Here is a 21,669-nt window from a genome sequence, read left to right as displayed (position 1 = left end):
AACAACTTTTCTCTGGCCTGTTTTCTGCCCAGTTCTCAAAACCTCTAATGGGCTAGCTTTGCCCGGTATGTGCTACTCTCCACTACCCTCCAGGCGGTACCCGTGCTCAGGTCCGGCCAGCAACCACACCAAACAGTTCCTGGGTGTCGGCCTTTGATGCTATGGCTGCCGTCCTCTGAAACCATCTCCCTTCTTCCTGTCTCTCTTTCAAGGACCAGATTAACTCTCACTTCATCTACGAATTATTCCCCAACTCCAGCTTTCTTTGGCCTTTCACTCTTCCAACTTCTGATAGCAATTATAGGCTCTACCTTTACGTGTAGCACTTAACTGTGACCCACCTTACATTAGCATTGCCTCCCTAATTAGACTGGAAGATCCCAGAGGACAGGACACCAGTGAAAATTCTACTGCGTACCTAGGTGGTGCTGAACATACAGTCAGAACTCGGTGCCACTGCAGAAGTCATTCAGTTGTTTCAGAGCTGGAAGGGACCTTGGAGATCACTTAGTCCTACCCTTCATTTTGTGAATGAGCAAACTGCAGCCCACTCACTTACTATTTGAAAATAAATTATCATTATTCATTAACTAATTTGCATTGACTGTAGCAACCAAACTGTCGTTTCCACCAGGATTTAGTAAGTACAGGTTGCAAAGAACAGCAGGTCAGGCAAACACTTAAATAACATTCTGTTATGTGAGTGAAACACAGGAAACAAACGTACCTGCAGCTCCAACTGAGCAGGCAGCATTAGAGGAGAGAAAAATAGTTACATTACCAATGGGGTTGGAAGGCTTCCCTTCAGTTGGTCATTACCAACCTGGATAGAAAAGATGAAAAAATACATAGCCCCTGCTTTTTAGAATGTGTGAAAGGAAAAAAAAAAAATCGCTCACCTAAGACTGACCTCCAAAAGCCACATACACATGGCTTTTGCTTTGACACAAGGAACCTTGTTCCAAAACCAGTAACCCAGCTCATTCCAGAACACAAGTACGATCACGGCTACACTATGCTTATACATCCACACCTCACGAAACATGTGGGCTTTAGTTTTTTCCTTCAAAAAATTAAATCTACAAAGCATTTCTATGGACCTAGTGAAAAATCAGAATGGCCAAAGCAGAAAAGATAGTAATTGCCCAAGAAAGAGTGAAATGCAGATTGGGAATCATGTGGCATGACGGATGGAAGGTATGCACAGCGTTTTGCCTTTCTGGTCTATATTTATGTAGGTTTACATATCCTTTTGAAAGAATATACATGGAGCCATAAGTTTTATAAGTTTCCATTTCAGGACCCTTATAAAGTCTATTTAGCCTGATTGCTCAGAGTTCTTCCACAATGTCATACAGAACAAACATTTAAATGTATTTTTAAATGAAGGCACGGACTAGACTATTGTTCAAGGTCCCTTCTAGCCTATAGGCAAATAAGACCAAAAGAAACATAAGCTAAAATGATCATCCACCTAGAAACTGTAAAGCCTGGGAAGTTATACAAAAAGTCTCCTTCATCCACATAAAGGATTAAGAAAAGTCTTTAAACGTCCTGCTACCACAAACACAGGTTTAAGTCATTGTTTTCTGGATGTCAATTGTCCGCACAGACACTGATCTCACAAAACCACGGTGCTCTCCACACGCATCCCCCGCAGGTCCTAACGCACACTCAACGCTGTCTGTGAAATAGGGACAAAACACACCCGGCCAGGCAGCCGTGGAGGCCCTGCAGCCGCATGGCCTGAAGTCAAGTCACGGGTCACGCGGGTGAGACAGTGCCCTACCCCCGAACCTGGAGCTTAGCTCCGAGCTGTCCCCGTGTGTGGGCTGCACCTGCCAGATCAACTTGGACTCCGGTCCCTGTGCACTGACGCGTCCTGGCATTTGCCAGTCTCCCCTTGGAAACCGTTGATAAACAAATTCAAAACCCCAAACTGACTTGAGAGCTATGATTAGGCACAGATTAGCCCGGCTTCAGTGTAAGTAACTGTTACAACTCAGTGTACTTATCTCTCCATTTCCAACCTGTGAGTTTAGGGATCCAGAGAGTTATCCTACTCTAACTACGCTAGCGCAGATGCCGCCAAGAGCCAGGCTTCTGAGTCGCTGCTCAATCGATGGAATCTAGGACCGGCCATGCCAGCCTGCCACAGGACCCAGAGATGCAGAGAAACAGTTCATACTTTCTTCCAAAACAAGGGGCTTGAGCCTGTGATAGGCTAGATGCCAGCAAGCCTTACAAGTGGTGGTGAAGGGCCGGGCACCTTCGCGGCTGGCCGCCCGGAGAGAGGTCAGCGCCCGCGGGGCGGAGGGCTGGGAGAGGGCGGGGCGGGCATCCCGCTTACCCGGATGCGCTTGGCCCTGCGCATGTCGTCGGCCGTCAGGGTGCTCTGCGCGGGCAGCGCGCTCTCCTCGTGCTGGGGCTGCAGGTGCAGCTCGTGCGTTTCCGTCTCGTGCTCCAGAGAAGACTGGGCTTCCGGCGGCAGCTGAGGGACTGCGAGCGCGGGCTGCTCCGGCTGGTCCAGGCCATTCAGAGTTGCAGGTTCAGCCTCATCGAACTGCTCCTTGGTGGGAAAGTGCAGCAAGTCCTGAAATTGCAATCACCAGCCATTATTTCCCTACCTAGATAGACATCAGTGCTAGGATTTAGAATTGCTGCTTTATTTTTTAAATGACTAGCGTCGTTATGCTCAGAAAAGAATATTTTCCTTCTGAGAAAATTAGTTAGGTAACCATCCAGAGGATGTAAAAACCGTGAGACATTTCCAGATCATTTTGTGAGGAAAAGACTATGACAGGACTCTTCTTGAATATCACCATTTTAATTGTTTAAACTAAACAGAGTGCCCCAGTAATGTCTCTGGACAATTTCAAACCTATAGGGCAGCAGAGTTGGGTTTCTGTTGTAAGTAACGTTTGAAAAAACGTTCTTTTTAGTCTTTCTCTAGTCAGACTTTAATAAACAGGCAGCACAGCACTGACAGGCAGGAATGTCACCCTCCGAAAGGCGTTTGTATTTGAGTCCAGTAACGGTTCTCCTAAGTTCTCTAATCAAGCATCCAAGAAGAGCTCTTGCTTTCCCATCCCCCATACCTGTGTCCCATCATCACACTTCTCCCCATTTTCACTGGTTATTTCCAAGCGGATAAATTTGGGAGGGCGTCCCGGCCGTCGACCTGGGCCAAACCGCCTCTTGCCTCGCCCCCTTCCTCTGCCTCTTGTTCTGGGGACAAGACATTGGGTTATAGATAGTCCTGGTTACACAATACTGCACAACAAATATTTCCCTGAATGATCCGGATTCACCCCAAATCTTGATTTCCTCTCACTTTATTTCTTTTCCTGATTCTGTTTTTCTAATGGAAACAATCACTTTGCCAATACACGCTTTCCAAATTTCTCATCTTTGCCATCTATATAGCTCAAAGAGATGTCTTAAATTATTCAGAATAAAAGGAGCTTTAAAAAGTCAAAGCACTGACACCATTTTGCTACCGAAAATTCTGAGAGCTCGCACACATCTCTGCGATCCTGTGAGCAACGCAGACAGGACAGAACACGCCTCGTGTGTGTCCTGGAGACAAGATTCCAGTCTTCCCCTTGCTCACCTCATGTTCCTTCCATGGACTGTGGCTATAGAGTCAAAGGAACGCCCTTGTCTTACTATAATCTTCTGGAAGGTCAGAACAAATTTCTAATTCACCGGTTCCATAGCGCATCCAGTAAACACCACATTAAAAGATTCTTTATTATGGGAAATTCTGAACCTCGGCAAATGTGGAGAATACAAGGAGCCCAGTGTACCCGCTACCTCATTTCAATACTTACCAACTCATGGCCAGTTTTATCCCATCTATAGCCTCACCACTTCTCACACACACATACCCATTAGGCTATTTTGAAATAAATCCCAGACATCATTTCATCTGTAAATATTTCAATATGTATCTCTAAAACATAAGGACATATATATGTATATATAATACACATATCTCCACAACAACTTTATCGCACCTAAAAAATAAGTGATAGTTGCTCAACGTTTATTAAATCTAGCCAAAGTTCAAATTTGCCTAATTGTCTCAAATTTCTTTTAACAGCTGGCTAACAGACATTTTTATCTACAATGTGTCATGCATGGAGCTTGACGCTAAAGACGGTAAGTTATATGCAACAGTTTTTACCCTCAGATGTCCAGTAGAGGCAGCAGGCATATAAACCAAACCTCACAACAGAATATAAAAAGTGCTATAGGGGCTTCCCTGGTGGCGCAGTGGTTGAGAATCTGCCTGCCAATGCAGGGGACACGGGTTCGAGCCCTGGTCTGGGAAGATCCCACGTGCCACGAAGCAACTAGGCCCGTGAGCCACAACTACTGAGCCTGTGCATCTGGAGCCTGTGCTCCGCAACAAGAGAGGCCGTGACAGTGAGAGGCCAGCACACCGCGATGAAGAGTGGCCCCCGCTCGCCGCAACTAGAGAAAGCCCTCGCGCAGAAACGAAGACCCAACACAGCCAAAAATATATAAATAAATAAATAAAATTTAAAAAAAAAAATGCTATAACAGAGCCATGGTCGGAGTTTTTGGGATACACAGGAGGGAGCGATGGGACTCCTGCTGTGTCCTCCACGCACCCCAGACGTTTGCTCCCGTGGTCACACTCTCAGCCTTGTCGTCCTTGGTAGGTGCGGAACCCCACTGCCCTGATGCCATGCCTCGCCCGCTGCTACACGGTGTCCTGACTTTCCAGCTCACCCCCTCAGGCGCCTGGACTCAGCGATCCTTCCCCCTCACCACCAGCTCCACTCCAGTCCTGTCCCCTGTCTGCAGTCCTGCGTCCTCTTCATGTTTCCTCTCCGTTCTTCCGCGCATAAGCTCCAAGGTCCTTCACTGGAGTCACTCCCTTGTACATGCTCTTCCCTCCCCACTGCTGCTTCATCACTCTCGCTGCGTTGCACACGCTTGGTGAAACCGACTCCCTGCCGGCTCTGCACCGGCACCCTCGCAGTGAAAGACGCTTGGCGACGACACAGCCGTGACTCACGTGAGCCCTCACTCACATTGCCGGCAATCACACTGGACTTCCCTGGAATATTTACTCTCCCACTTCCCTAAATGCCATTTCACACCATCTCCTCTCTTTTCAAATCCCATAAAAGCTGGCAACCCTACGCCTGTCCCACTGGGACTACTCTTCCCGGAACCACTCTCATTTTTCATCTGAACTGTTGAAATAGCTTCTAACTAGACTCCCTGCCTTCACTCTTACTGCAAAACAAGCTACGGTGATGTTTTTATTTTTATCCACAGTGATGTTTAGAAATGTAACTGACATCACAATACCCCTTGATCAGCAGACTCTAAAGACTTCTTATCACACATAGAATTAAATTCAAATTTCCTACCACTACCCATCAGGCCTATGTGATCCAGCTGCTGCCTACCCCATCCTGTGGAATTCTCCTTCACCTACCTTTCTTATATAGTGGGAATTAAACATAGGACTGGGCTTCCCTGGTGGCGCAGTGGTTGAGAGTCTGCCTGCCAATGCAGGGGATGCAGGTTCGAGCCCTGGTCTGGGAAGATCCCACATGCCGCGGAGCAACTGGGCCCGTGAGCCACAACTACTGAGCCTGCGCGTCTGGAGCCTGTGCTCCGCAACAAGAGAGGCCGCGATAGTGAGAGGCCCGCGCACCGCGATCAAGAGTGGCCCCCGCTCGCCGCAACTAGAGAAAGCCCTTGCACAGAAACGAAGACCCAACACAGCTAAAAATAAATAAATAAATAAATAATAAAAATAAAAGGAATTCCTTAAAAAAAATAAAAATAAAGTAAACATAGGACTTAGTCTGATGAAGGAATCCTACTACTGAAAAGAGTTTGAAAATCAGAAGAATTCCTATTTCAGAGTCTCTAGTTAGGGGAGATTTTACTAAGGTGAAAAGATGTCCTATTGCTGGGTATTGGTTATGCTGGAAAAGACACAAGTAGTAATGAGGACCCGGGGAAAAAAGGAAATGATGGATAAGAAATGTCCTTCAGCAGCCTACCTGGTTTCCTGTCTACACACAAGTGCACGTGTGAGCGCACACATACACACACACACACACACACTCATAAATTCACAGGTGATATAGAAACGACCCTGGAACTTTAAAAACTAAGTTTTTGAAATCTTCCCCCTTCTTATTATACCTGCTAAACACATCCAGTTTCTCATCATGCGAGTTGAGATGCTGTTGCAGCTGCTCTGAGCTTACAAATCGGCGGTTACATTCGTAGCAGGGCCAATTCTTCTCTTGCTCTCGAAGAACTGCAGTCGTGGGAGAGAAACCACGGAGGCTGGTGATCAGCAGGCACCAGTAAAACTCAGATGCCCCGGACCCACACCATTCCCACCTCAGCGTAGCCCGGCGTTCATAAATACCCAGTGTCTGCTGTTCTGCTATAAAACCAAAGGCTAAAGTTTGACAGAGAATAATTTTTAGGATCATGTTTTCTGATATATTTGCATAAGACATCAAAGGAACAAACACCCTTGTGCTACCCTCTCCCACCCCGCAATACATACACACACACGCACACACACACACACACACACACGACCTTACCACACTGGAAAGCCAAGGAGTGCTACAATGGAAGTCTGTATGCAGATAACCCAGTGATTCAGATCCAAGTTTCATAATCAGATGGTATATTGTATCACAAATAACTTGAAAATCAATGCCCAATGTAATCACTTTAGCAAAACGTTCAGAAGTACCCATTAAAGCTGATTATGTGTATACCCCATGACCCAGGAATCCACTCCTAGATGTGCATGCAACAGAAATACGCACATATGTTCACTAAAAGACATGCAAGAATGTGCACAGTGGCACCCTCATATCTTTGTTTCTATGGCATTATTTCTATTAAATTCTCTTTAATTTTCAAAAATATTTTGTCTAATTCCACATTAAAAATATCCAACCAATAAAGCAAAAAAAAAAACAAAACAACAAAAAAAGAAAGAAAGGAGTCATCTTAGTTCTCTTAGTTTTTAGCCAGAAACTGGAAACAACCCTGCTGTATAATGAAGAATTTTGCTGGCATTTGTCCCTGGTCCCTGGGAAATAGCCTCTAAATCTTTGGAGTCTCCAAGTAAGAAGCAGGTCTTTGTTATTCCTGGTGATCTGTGACCATACCTGAGTTTATGCTAATGAGATGGCTCAGGATGGGGCTGGCTGTGTCAGGAAGACCAACCATCTGATTACAGGGTTGGGGCTTTGATCCAGGTGGTATCAGCCAGGGAGGGGAGCAGGGGCTGGAGAGCAAGTTCAATCACAGGCCAAGGAGCCAATCAATCACACCTATGTGAGGATGCCTTGATAAAAACTGGACACAGATGCTCAGGTGAGCCTTCTAGGCTGGTAATCATACATCAGTGCTCCAGGGTCGTGACACGGCCTAAGGACATGGGAGCTTCACATTTGGGATCCTCCCAAACTTTGCCCTAAGTGTCTCTTCATTTGGCTGGTCCCGACATGCATCCTTTATAATACAATGGTACTCATAAGTACAGCACTTTTCTGAGTCCCATGAATCGTTCTAGGGAATTATCAGACATAAGGGGGTTAGCAGGAACTCCCTAAATTGTAGCTAGTTGGTCAGAAGTGCAGGGGGCGTGGGACCCCCAGGGCTTGAGGCTGCTGTCTGAAGTCGGGAAAGTCTTGTGGAGGACTCTGCCCTTGACCTGCAGAATGTGACCTAACTCCAGCTAGTCAATGTCAGGATTGCATTATGCAGGCCACATTTCAACAGTAGAAATAGATCAATGAATTGTGGTACATTCAAACAATAGAAACCCAAATGGCAATGAGAATAAACAAATTACAATAATACACAACAGTATGGAAGAATCTCACAAACAAAAGATTCCCAGACACCAGAAGTGTACATATCACATAATTCCATTTATAAAAATTCAGTAACAAGCACATCACCATATCTGTGGTGTTGAAGTCGGGAGATTAGTTACACTTGGGAGTGAGGAGGAATTACAAGGCTCAGGGGAGACCTGGGGCCACGGCCACGCTCTGTGTCTTGATCTGGGTGCAGGTTGCCCAGGTGTCCTCACGTTGTGAAAATTCACTGGGCCATTACTTAGGATTTGCACACTTTTCTGTATGTAGGTTGTACTTCAGTGACATTACTTTGAAAACAAAGTCAATGCCTACCTTGCCGTGTTCAGAGATGATTACATCTCGATAGGGATCGTCCTCTGATCTAGGTCCTAATTTAGTATTTGGAGGTTTTCATTATATTAAATACTATTTTCCAGCACCCATGAAAGAAATGTAAATATGTCATTGTCATTTGACCCTAGAATTAGACAGGGATGTGCGGCTCTAAAGAACCTATTAGAATATCTTAAATACAGAGAGATAGAAAAATTAGACGTTGCATAAAGATGTAAGTAATATATACAATTTAGAATCAATATATGAAATACAAAAAAATGAAAAAGTCCAAGCACCTTTCCTTTCTTCCTCGGAAATGTCATGAATCTTCCGGTTCACAAACTCAGCATAGGAAGCAGCATACCACACCTGCAAGAGCCAAGTACAACATCAAGGACTAAGGGCATCACTGGATGTGCTTCACGTGCTTCAATTCCTCCTCCTGCTCACAGGAAACAATTCAGGATTTTCTACAGCCCACGGAAAACAAACAAACAAACAAAAGAAGCCGAACTGTGAGGTGACCCCGTTAGCGCAGACGGTCAGTCAGGAAGTTCGTCTGCCAAGACACACTGTGTGTTTTCTTTTCCTTTGTAAAAACCTGTGGGACTTCCCTGGCGGTGCAGTGGTTAGGACTCCGTGCCTCCACTGCAGGGGGCACGGGTTCGATCCCTGGTCGGGGCACTGAGATCCCACGTGCCGCGCGGTGAGGCCAAAAAAATCAATAAATAAAATTTAAAAAATAAAAAGATAAAAAACTGGTTTTGTTATTAGACAACTTCACGAGAGATAACATCAATAGTCTCTTGATCTGCGTGAAGCAGAGCCTCTTCCAATTCTTTTATCTGTATTTAAACACAGGTTTCTCCACAGCTGTGACCATGGTGGCTCCACCCCGACACTGCTGGGTCACCAGAGCTGCCCCACCTTCCCGAGCCTCTTCCTCCGTCCTAGCCGCGGGCTGTTTCTGCTCAGTCTCCCTGCCTGGCTCTCCTTCCCCTCCCGCACCCCTGAACAGTGCTGTTCCTCGAAGCGTAGTTCAAGTCCAGGGCCTTCTGATTTCTCCCTGAGGCGATCGCATCCATTGCAGCCAACTCTGTGCTAACGACTCCCCAGTCACTGCCTCTACCCCAGACCCTCCCCTCCTGCCCTCTACCTACATTCTACTGCCTGCCTGACGGCGCTTGTCCAGAACTGACTTCCAGATGCTCTCCTCCTCGCCCCCCACCCCTGCCTACCTTTCCCATCGCAATAAATACCCCACCTTCCACACAGTTGCTCAGACTTGAAATCTAAAAGCTAACCCTTTTTTAAATATATTTATTTATTTGGCTGCACTGGGTCTTAGTTGCGGCAGGCGGGATCTTTAGTTGTGGCATACGAACTCTTAGTTGTGGCATGTGGGATCTAGCTCCCTGACCAGGGGTCGAACCCGGGCCCCCTGCATTGGGAGCGCGGAGCCTTAGCCCCTGGACCACCGTATTTCTGTTCTCTTCCGTAATGCCTCAGTAAGAACTCTCGGCGGCTCAGACGTCCTCCGTCTGCTCCGCCCACCTAGACGCTCGCCAAGATGAGCTCTTGCCTGGTTTTCTAACGAGCCTCTGCTTTTCCACTCTCGCTCCCTGCATTCCAGTTCCCACACAGAAGCCCGTGCGGTCTTCTGGAAACACAGTCTGATTTCATCACTCACTCCCTTGCTTAATGGCCTGCAACAGCTGCTTGGTTCTCAGTAAACCTCAAGTGCTTGATGCTGGTCTGCAAAGGGCTCCCACCACTCTCCTTTACCTGCCTTCAGTTCCTCCAACACGTAGAGTTCCTGCCCTTGCTGTTCCACCACCAGGAATGTTGGGTTCTTCACTGTCACCTCCTCAGCAAGGCCTGCCCTCTCCCGTCACACCTAAATTGGGGCCTTTCCTGTTATTTGCTCCTTTCACACCTTTTGTGTCCTTCACAGCACTTCCCACTATTTGATATTATTTGCTTATTTACACCTTTCTGCCCACCTCCCCTCTAGAGGACAAGTTCCTTGAACGCAGGGCACCAGTCTGTCTTCTCCTAGTGTCTGGAACATAGTACAAGCTCCATGTGTTGGTCACTAAATGAATTCGTCATATACAATTGTTGTAGAACATTATTTTAACCATATGGAAATGGAATCACACTGAGAGACTTCATTTTCAAGTGGGGAATAATATTCTACAGAGTCTGTATTCTATACTTTACTTGACCATGACCCTGTGGTTGGACTTTTAGGTAGTTTATCATTCTGCTGTTATAAATTCTACCTTGTTCATCGATTCCAAGAGGTATGTTTCTCATATTCTCTGATTCAGAAATCAGAGTGTGCCTCCCAATCCATGGCATTCTGTGGTCACTGCCCCAACGTAGCCGTGACCACCTGCATTTGCTCCTGCACAAACCTAGCCGAGATCTTTCTATTCTCACCTCATTCTGGTATGTGTCCCACTGGCACTCCATGAGGTGCTACACTTGCCAAGCAATGCAAATGAAGGCCAAAAAAAACTGCCATCTCCCTCAGAATAAACGAAAGAAATTTCAAAGCAATGCAAGGCTGGTGTGATCATACCTGAGGAACTCTCATTAAGGTATCAAACATCGAGTGATCAGAAACTTCCCACTGACTTGATCAAAAAACTCTCAACTTCCAAGGACATGTGTTTCAATTGAGGAAAAAGACACATATGGGTTCAGTCAATGGGAAAGCACAGCATCAAAACTTACAGAAAAGCTATCAGTGGCTTGGAAAAATATCCCAGAGGTGACAGCGGAGCACTTATACTAAAAACACTGCATCATCATCAACACCTTGATGGCACAGAAGATGACAGATATACAAAAGCACAACATCCATGATAAAGTAAAACAATGATCCAGTTAAAGAAAAAAAGAAGTCAGACTGCACAGAAAGCAGTTTATACCTTAACCAATTTATTTTGCTTATAGTGTGCCTTTTTAAATACATAAGTGTGATGTGATTTCAAAATTATGTCTAAATAAGTCCAAAATAGCTCCTGCAATAAATATAAAATAACTACTTCTGTTGATTAAAATAAGCACTGTAGCATAGCTCAGCTGGCAGTGTATTTTTTTTCTTAATGGTGTGTAAAATAATGGTGCATCTTAATGTCTGAGTCAGTAAAAAAAATTACAAAATTCTAATGTATCTAGCTCTATCTTTGCTTATAATTATTTCCTCAGACTCATTTTCAAGGACTGGGTTTACTCAGCCAAGAACATTTTTGCTGCCTACTGTCAGAAATATTCTATAAAATATTGCAATTCTCACAGCAACAGTCAGCTCTACCCACCACCAGAGCCTCCCATCAAGCCTCTTAGGTAGCCTCAACCACCAGAGGGCAGTCAGCAGAAGCAAGAAAAACTACAATCCTGCAGCCTGTGGACCAAAAACCACAGTTACAGAAAGATAGAGAAGATGAAAAGGCAGAGGGCTATGTACCAGATGAAGGAACAAGAAAAAACCCCAGAAAAACAACTCAATGAAGTGGAGATAGGCAACCTTCCAGAAAAAGAATTCAGAATAATGATAGTGAAGATGATCCAGGACCTCGGAATAAGAATGGAGGCAAAGATTGAGAAGATGCAAGAAGTGATTAACAAAGACCTAGAAGAATTAAAGAACAAACAAACAGAGATGACCAATACAATAACTGAAATGAAAACTACACTAGAAGGAATCAATAGCAGAATAACTGAGGCAGAAGAACGGATAAGTGACCTGGAAGACAGAATGGTGGAATTCACTGCTGCGGAACAGACTAAAGAAAAAAGAATGAAAAGAAATGAAGACAGCCTAAGAGACCTCTGGGACAACATTAAATGCAACAACATTCGCATTATAGGGGTCCCAGAAGGAGAAGAGAGAGAGAAAGGACCAGAGAAAATATTTGAAGAGATTATAGTCGAAAACTTCCCTAACATGGGAAAGGAAATAGCCACCCAAGTCCAGGAAGCGCAGAGAGTCCCATACAGGATAAACCCAAGGAGAAACACGCCGAGACACATAGTAATCAAAGTGGCAAAAATTAAAGACAAAGAAAAATTATTGAAAGCAGCAAGGGAAAAACGACAAATAACATACAAGGGAACTCCCGTAAGGTTAACAGCTGATTTCTCAGCAGAAACTCTGCAAGCCAGAAGGGAGTGGCATGATATACTTAAAGTGATGAAAGGGAAGAACCTACAACCGAGATGACTCTACCCGGCAAGGATCTCATTTAGATTTGATGGAGAAATCAAAAGCTTTACAGACAAGCAAAAGCTAAGAGAATTCAGCACCACCAAACCAGCTCTACAACAAATGCTAAAGGAACTTCTCTAAGTGGGAAACACAAGAGAAGAAAAGGACCTACAAAAACAAACCCAAAACAATTAAGAAAATGGTCATAGGAACATACATATCGATAATTACCTTAAACGTGAATGGATTAACTGCCCCAACCAAAAGACATAGACTGGCTGAATGGATACAAAAACAAGACCCATATATATGCTGTCTGCAAGAGACCCACTTTAGACCTAGGGACACATACAGACTGAAAGTGAGGGGATGGAAAAAGATATTCCATGCAAATGGAAATCAAAAGAAAGCTGGAGTAGCTATACTCATATCAGATAAAATAGACTTTAAAATAAAGAATGTTACAAGAGACAAGGAAGGACACTACATAATGATCCAGGGATCAATCCAAGAAGAAGATATAACAATTATAAATATATATGCACCCAACATAGGAGCACCTCAATACATAAGGCAACTGCTAACAGCTATAAAAGAGGAAATCGACAGTAACACAGTAATAGTGGGGGACTTTAACACCTCACTTACACCAATGGACAGATCATCCAAAATGAAAATAAATAAGGAAACAGAAGCTTTAAATGACACAATAGGCCAGATAGATTTAATTGATATATATAGGACATTCCATCCAAAAACAGCAGGTTACACGTTCTTCTCAAGGGCGCACGGAACATTCTCCAGGATAGATCACATCTTGGGTCACAAATCAAGCCTCAGTAAATTTAAGAAAATTGAAATCATATCAAGCATCTTTTCTGACCACAACGCTATGAGATTAGAAATGAATTACAGGGAAAAAAAGGTAAAAAAGACAAACACATGGAGGCTAAACAATACGTTACTAAATAACCAAGAGATCACAGAAGAAATCAAAGAGGAAATAAAAAAATACCTAGAGACAAATGACAATGAAAACACGACGACCCAAAACCTACGGGATGCAGCAAAAGCAGTTCTAAGAGGGAAGTTTATAGCTATACAAGCCTACCTAAAGAAACAAGAAAAATCTCAAGTAAACAATCAAGTAACCTTACACCTAAAGAAACTAGAGAAAGAAGAACAAACAAAACCCAAAGTTAGCAGAAGGAAAGAAATCATAAAGATCAGAGCAGAAATAAATGAAATAGAAACAAAGAAAACAATAGCAAAGATCAATAAAACTAAAAGTTGGTTCTTTGAGAAGATAAACAAAATTGATAAGCCATTAGCCAGACTCATCAAGAAAAAGAGGGAGAGGACTCAAATCAATAAAATCAGAAATGAAAAAGGAGAAGTTACAACAGACACCGCAGAAATACAAAGCATCCTAAGAGACTACTACAAGCAACTTTATGCCAATAAAATGGACAACCTGGAAGAAATGGACAAATTCTTAGAAAGGTATAACCTTCCGAGACTGAACCAGGAAGAAACAGAAAATATGAACAGACCAATCACAAGTAATGAAATTGAAACTGTGATTAAAAATCTTCCAACAAACAAAAGTCCAGGACCAGATGGCTTCACAGGTGAATTCTATCAAACATTTAGAGAAGAACTAACACCTATCCTTCTCAAACTCTTCCAAAAAATTGCAGAGGAAGGAACACTCCCAAACTCATTCTATGAGGCCACCATCACCCTGATACCAAAACCAGACAAAGACACTACAAAAAAAGAAAATTACAGACCAATATCACTGATGAATATAGATGCAAAAATCCTCAACAAAATACTAGCAAACAGAATCCAACAACACATTAAAAGGATCATACACCACGATCAAGTGGGATTTATCCCAGGGATGCAAGGATTCTTCAATATACGCAAATCAATCAATGTGATACACCATATTAACAAATTGAAGAATAAAAACCATATGATCATCTCAATAGATGCAGAAAAAGCTTTTGACAAAAGTCAACACCCATTTCTGATAAAAACTCTCCAGAAAGTGGGCATAGAGGGAACCTACCTCAACATAATAAAGGCCATATATGACAAACCCACAGCAAACATCATTCTCAATGGTGAAAAACTGAAAGCATTTCCTCTAAGATCAGGAACGAGACAAGGATGTCCACTCTCACCACTATTATTCAACATAGTTCTGGAAGTCCTAGCCACGGCAATCAGAGAAGAAAAAGAAATAAAAGGAATACAAATTGGAAAAGAAGAAGTAAAACTGTCACTGTTTGCGGATGACATGATACTCTACATAGAGAATCCTAAAACTGCCACCAGAAAACTGCTAGAGCTAATTAATGACTATGGTAAAGTTGCAGGCTACAGAATTAATGCACAGAAATCTCTTGCATTCCTATACACTAATGATGAAAAATCTGAAAGAGAAATTATGGAAACACTCCCATTTACCATTGCAGCAAAAAGAATGAAATACCTAGGAATAAACCTACCTAGGGAGACAAAAGACCTGTATGCAGAAAACTATAAGACACTGATGAAAGAAATTAAAGATGATACCAACAGATGGAGAGATATACCATGTTCTTGGATTGGAAGAATCAGCATTGTGAAAATGAGTATACTACCCAAAGCAATCTACAGATTCAATGCAATCCCTATCAAATTACCAATGGCATTTTTTACGGAGCTAGAACAAATCATCTTAAAATTTGTATGGAGACACAAAAGACCCCGAATAGCCAAAGCAGTCTTGAGGCAAAAAAATGGAGCTGGAGGAATCAGACTCCCTGACTTCAGACTATACTACAAAGCTACAGTAATCAAGACAATATGGTACTGGCACAAAAACAGAAACATAGATCAATGGAACAAGATAGAAAGCCCAGAGATTAACCCACGCACCTACGGTCAACTAATCTATGACAAAGGAGGCAAAGATATACAATGGAGAAAAGACAGTCTCTTCAATAAGTGGTGCTGGGAAAACTGGACAGCTACATGTAAAAGAATGAAATTAGAATACTCCCTAACACCATACACAAAAATAAACTCAAAATGGATTAGAGACCTAAATATAAGACTGGACACTATAAAACTCTTAGAGGAAAACATAGGAAGAACACTCTTGGACATAAATCACAGCAAGATCTTTTTTGATCCACCTCCTAGAGTAATGGAAATAAAAACAAAAATAAACAAGTGGGACCTAATGAAACTTCAAAGCTTTTGCACAGCAAAGGAAACCATAAACAAGACGAAAAGACAACCCTCAGAATGGGAGAAAATATTTGCAAACGAATCAACGGACAAAGGATTAATCTCCAAAATATATAAACAGCTCATTCAGCTCAATATTAAAGAAACAAACACCCCAATCCAAAAATGGGCAGAAGAGCTAAATAGACATTTCTCCAAAGAAGACATACAGGTGGCCACGAAGCACATGAAAAGATGCTCAACATCACTAATTATTAGAGAAATGCAAATCAAAACTACAATGAGGTATCACCTCAATCCTGTTAGAATGGGCATCATCAGAAAATCTACAAACAACAAATGCTGGAGAGGGTGTGGAGAAAAGGGAACCCTCTTGCACTGTTGGTGGGAATGTAAATTGATACAGCCACTATGGAGAACAATATGGAGGTTCCTTAAAAAACTAAAAATAGAATTACCATATGACCCAGCAATCCCACTACTGGGCATATACCCAGAGAAAACCGTAATTCAAAAAGACACATGCACCCGAATGTTCATTGCAGCACTATTTACAATAGCCAGGTCATGGAAGCAACCTAAATGCCCATCAACAGACGAATGGATAAAGAAGATGTGGTACATATATACAATGGAATATTACTCAGCCATAAAAAGGAACGAAATTGAGTCATTTGTTGAGACGTGGATGGATCTAGAGACTGTCATACAGAGTGAAGTAAGTCAGAAAGAGAAAAACAAATATCGTATATTAATGCATGTATGTGGAACCTAGAAAAATGGTACAGATGAGCCAGTTTGCAGGGCAGAAGTTGAGACACAGATGTAGAGAATGGACATATGGACACCAAGGGGGGAAAACTGCGGTGGGGTGGGGATGGTGGTGTGCTGAATTGGGCGATTGGGATTGACATGTATACACTGATGTGTATAAAATTGATGCCTAATAAGAACCTGCAGTATAAAAACACAAACAAAACAACTAATACTAAACTTTCATTGGGTTATTTGTATGGAAATATGTTAATATAAATGTTTCAGACATTACATGAAATTTCTAAAAAATAATAATAATAAATAAATAAATAAATAAATATTGCAATTCTGAAACAAACGTCCCTATTTTTTAAACCCTCACATTCCTTGTATTATATCTGTTTATTTTTGCTAGTTTAAATTAACAAAAATATTAACTCATAGTTGCTTTAAGGGTTTTTAAATTATCAACATTTAAAAAATTTTTTTAACATTTCTTTACTATTTGAGTCCTCCCCCAAATAAAGTCTGTTCCCAATACTTATTTATTGTCCATCTGGATGCAGTGAGGTTAGAGGCACACAACTTTCTCTCAGTTTGTATACTCAAACCTTTTAACATGTATTACAAATATTTCCCCCATTCTGTTGCTTTCTTTTTATCTGTTGTTTTGGTTGTTCATTATATTGAACTATTATATTCTTATTTAATTATATCTGTCTGCCTTCTACTGCATTAAAAGAGAAAATAATCTCCCCTCCACAGTTAAAAAGTATTCATTCAGTGTCAAGAATTTATTGGAATACAGGTGTGAGATATGAATCTCCTTCTACACATTCTCTTTGGAGGTTATGGACTATCTACTTGACGGTTTCAAAGACGCAGGGTTTGTACAGCTTTTAAACAAAGTCTAGGTCCTTGTTCCCCCCAAATAAGTATCTATTTCCCACTTTACCACACTGAGACACAGTGCTATGCAGTGTTCATGTACCAAAGCAATCATTTCTAACATATTTTTCATTTATAACTTTAATATTTTGACCCCCTCTTTTTACCATGTTCCTAACATAGCTTTAAAAACGGGGGGGGGGGGGGGGGCTGTGGGGTGGAGGGGATTTTCCCTTAGAATCATAGCGGAATTTTCATTAATCATCAAGAGTTAATATTTAGACAAATTCCTACAGAGCGTTATCCCCAAAAAATATACTCCTAAAATCAGCCGTCAGTGCATAGAATTCTTTGGGTAAAATGAGTCTTCAGATAAAGAAATCTTGCCCATACATCTGAATTCCATTTTACAAGATCTCCTGTTTCCCAACTAACTCTTCCTTAGAATGTGTAAATGATGTGAAGTAAGCCCATCTTTAATCACACAGACCTGTCTGTGCCCCCAAAACAACTACTTCCTCACCCCTGGGCCTAATACCTTCATGAATGCCTGTGATAGAGCTCAGAAGTCATATACTCTTCATTCTGTTTTATTGGTAGGATTATTAGAAGTGTACAGTACACAGCAAGTGCTCAGTAAGTAAGTGAATTACAAGAAGAGGACCATTTTTTTTAAAGAATCCCTCTGCAAAGGGAAAAAAAAGTAGGGAAAGCATGAAGCAATTGCAATTCCTAGCGAAGGCGCCACTGACCCAGCACTGTACCTTAAGCTCTTGCTTGGGCTCCACGTTCTTGATCGTTGTGTAGTACACGTGGTGGCCGTACTGATAAGCCACCAGGTTCTGCTCCAGGTGATTCTGGGCCGGGCGTACAAACATCATCCAGTTACAGAGGGTCTCGTCAGACAACTCAAACCACAGGTCTTCATGCAAATCCCTGTCTTTTCTGTCACCTTTATCCAGAGAAACCTGCAACCAGGGTGAAAGTAAAAAGACACACATACACGAAACCTCTAATATGAGAGATATTCATGGAATGATATACAAGATATTGTTCCTGAAATTAACCAGACATGTTGATTCTCCCCTTTGTATCCAGAAAGATACTGGAATTGTGTCTTGCCGAATGGAACAGGAAAAAGATACTTTCTGAAGACTCACCTACAGGAGGATTACTCAGCAAAATCTAAAAGTTAGCACCCTGAGTGTACAGCTTCGGTTGATATTTCATCATTAACTAACACATCAAAAAATGCTACTAATAAGCCAGAAAATGCAAGCAAAATACTCTCCAGTTCGTTACAAGTTACTTCCTTTGGGGATTCAACTGCATTTCATTTATAATGTGTAGCCTGGTGATAGGTATTTCTCTTTACAAAGTTATATTCTTTCTAGGACACCTTGAACACTCACCAAGAAAATCTCCCCATGACAGCTGCTGATTTCACAAAAACACACCACGAAAATTCCCCCTCCCCACTGCCCTTTCTTGGTGCTACAGAGTGGCTCTCCAAGAAGCAGACAGCAGAGGGGTTGGATAGAAGCAAAAGCATCAAAAGTGAGGAACAGACATCAGTGTAAATATACAGTAACACCCCGTGAACTATTCTTCAACAAAAGATTCAACAGGATAGACCTGTTTAAAAAACTGAAAAGAGGTGTTCCTAAAAACATTATGGGCACTTAACAGATAACATGAGTCGACGTAATTCTCTCTGTGTTCCAGTCAAAGTTAATTTGAAAAAAAAAAAAAAAAAAAAAGCTGTCGTGGTCTTCCCTGGTGGCGCAGTGGTTGAGAATCTGCCTGCCAATGCAGGGGACACGGGTTCGAGCCCTGGTCTGGGAGGATCCCACATGCTGCGGAGCAGCTGGGCCCGTGAGCCACAATTGCTGAGCCTGAGCGTCTGGAGCCTGTGCTCCACAACAAGAGAGGCTGCGATAGTGAGAGGCCCGCTCACTGCGATGAAGAGTGGCCCCCACTTGCCACAGCTGGAGAAAGCCCTTGCACAGAAACAAAGACCCAACACAGCCATAAATAAATAAATAAATAAAATTTAAAAAAAAAAAAAAAAGCTGTCGAGTCCCTTTTATGGGATGAACTGTGTCCCCCCAAAATTCGTATGTTGAAGCCCTAGCCCCCCAGTAGCTCAGAATGTAACTGCATTCGGAGACAGGGCTTTGAAAAAGTGGGTCCCAATCCCATCTGACTGGTGTCCTCATAGGAAGGGGAGATCAGGACACACAGAGAAGCTCCAGAGGCACCTTGCAGACAGGGACAGCCCTGTGCAAAGGCAGCCGCAGGGCGGCCACCTGCAAGCCAAGGAGCGCAGCCTCACGGGGGCCAGCCTTGCCTGCACCTTGGCCTTGGACTTCCAGCCTCCAGGACTGTGAGAAAAACAAACATCGGTTCTTTAAGCTCCCCCGGTCTGTCGTGTTTGATTCTGGCAGCCCTCCCAGACTAATCCAGCCCCTGAGAACTACACCTCTCAGAATTATTCACGTAAGACTTCGGGGACTGAAACTGTACCCTCTGTGTCATTGGTGAGACAGAAAACGTCTCCATTTGAAACAAGTCAAGCATAGAGAGAAAAATACTAGCGAACTGCTATGAGATTGCATTAAGAGGCTTGGTGGGAACACGCGTGTCCCTTAAAAATCATCGGAACGAGACTGGACTCTGGTGAAGCATAAATTACCTTGAGGTGGATGTAACAGTCCTTCAGTTCCGACTCCCTGACCAGCGGCCCCTCCACGGGGCCGAACTGGGTGCGCTTGGGGATACGCCTTTTGGAGAACACACCGCCCAGGAACCTGTCGATGTACAGCACCAGGGGGAGGCTGGCCCGCGCCCGAGTCAGCACCGGCCGGTTGGGGATCGGATGCAGGGGGCCATGCTTCGGGCACACGGAAGAGTGTGCGTTATTACACTCCTCGCACCCTGCACGAGAAGGAAATCCCCAACGTGACAGTCTCAGGGAAAAAGTTCCAACCTGAAAAATCCCCAAAGCTAAATTTCCCAGCCCAAACTCAATGAGCTCCTACAACCGCAATACCCATTCCATTGGAATACATCACTCCTCAGAGACCACTAAAACCCTGTACTTTTCTTCTAAAATCAGGCAGTATTAGCTTGCGGCCTGCCGGAAATAATTTGCAGGCCGTGATTTATTCCTCTATTGGATATTCATTCAAATAGTGGCATTAAACTTACAAATCAATTATAACATGTCTGAAAAGAGAAAAGAAGAGCTTATTAGGCTAAATGTTGCAAAATCTGATGAGAGTTTTATAATATGTAAATTAGGTGAATTTTACAGTATGTAAATTATATCACAATAAAGCTGTTTTTTAAAAACCTGACAATAATGTTTAATCAGTTTCCTCAGAGGGAGTTAATAGAAGCCTTATTGTCTGGGCATGTCTAAATTAACAGAAAAAGCGCTGTTGAGTTTGAGATTTCCATGTGTACTGTGTGAAGATGATGCTGAAATGAATGAATTTAGCATCCCATCCTTCATTCACCTGGATGACACAATTAGCCCAGCCCTGATATGTACCTTCAGCTCATTCTGCAAGTGATCGGTTGGCACTAAGCATCCACGTTCACCCCCTTTCCCAGTGTCACCCATCTGTCAGCTCACCGCCAGAATGAGATAGGCACAGCCACAAAACAGAGAAAAGTGACCGGGCCACACAGAGAGCACACTCATGGCCCTAAACAAATCTAATGAACCAATTATAGTTTACCCAACTCTGGCTGTGTGATGACCTGACTTAGAAAATGGGTATTTTCAATTTCCACAGTTCTCCAATAATGGAGAGCTACCTTGTATTAATATTTACAAGATAAAGTGACCTTGTGTGTATTTGACTAAGGAGTTGCCTTGAAAACTTATGAATTCAAAGAAAAGCAAAATGAGGAAGCCCTTCTTTGGGCGTGGAGATGAACACTGGCCCCATGCAAACAGGCCTACCACCACTACACGGAAGGCCCAGGGGAAATACGGTGAGCCCTCAAAGCTCTGCAGAGTCTCGTAACTCACAAGAGGAGATAAGGACTTTGCCATCTAGGCACGAAGTTGATGGGCAGCGGCAATGGCTTGGTGGGTGGAAGCAGGACCCGCCCCCCCAAGCAGGCAGGACGGACAGTAGTGCCGGCTGACCGTGGGCACCTGCAGCCATCAGACACCCGAGTTTGAACCCTAACTCTTGAACAACTGAGCACGACCTTGGGAAAGCTGCCGACCTCACAAGACTGTGGAGAACGTTAGTCGAGTTAGAAGATGCAGCGCTCTGGTGCCTGGGGTGTCTTTTCATAACAGGCGTCTTT

The 21,669-nt window shown here is 43.1% G+C and overlaps 1 protein-coding gene across 4 annotated transcripts in view; it reads right to left on the bottom strand.

The window, feature by feature from the left end:
• Positions 1-21,669, bottom strand: part of PRDM10 (PR/SET domain 10) — a 91,888-nt gene that overhangs the window by 24,335 nt on the left and 45,884 nt on the right. For all 4 annotated transcript variants that reach the window (XM_068555700.1, XM_068555697.1, XM_068555699.1 and 1 more), the window contains 6 exons: positions 20,036-20,277; positions 18,105-18,308; positions 8,528-8,600; positions 6,202-6,319; positions 3,099-3,228; positions 2,351-2,593 (listed from right to left, as the gene is read on the bottom strand). In XM_068555700.1, the coding sequence (XP_068411801.1) occupies positions 2,351-2,593; positions 3,099-3,228; positions 6,202-6,319; positions 8,528-8,600; positions 18,105-18,308; positions 20,036-20,277 (1,010 nt within the window). The remainder of the gene's footprint in view (positions 1-2,350; positions 2,594-3,098; positions 3,229-6,201; positions 6,320-8,527; positions 8,601-18,104; positions 18,309-20,035; positions 20,278-21,669) is intronic.

This window comes from Eschrichtius robustus, chromosome 11 (genome assembly GCF_028021215.1).
Source record: "Eschrichtius robustus isolate mEscRob2 chromosome 11, mEscRob2.pri, whole genome shotgun sequence".
In the NCBI taxonomy this organism is placed as follows: Eukaryota; Metazoa; Chordata; class Mammalia; order Artiodactyla; family Eschrichtiidae; genus Eschrichtius; species Eschrichtius robustus.
The sequence above is the reverse complement of the archived record's forward strand: the minus strand, read 5'-3'. Positions and strand labels throughout refer to the sequence as shown.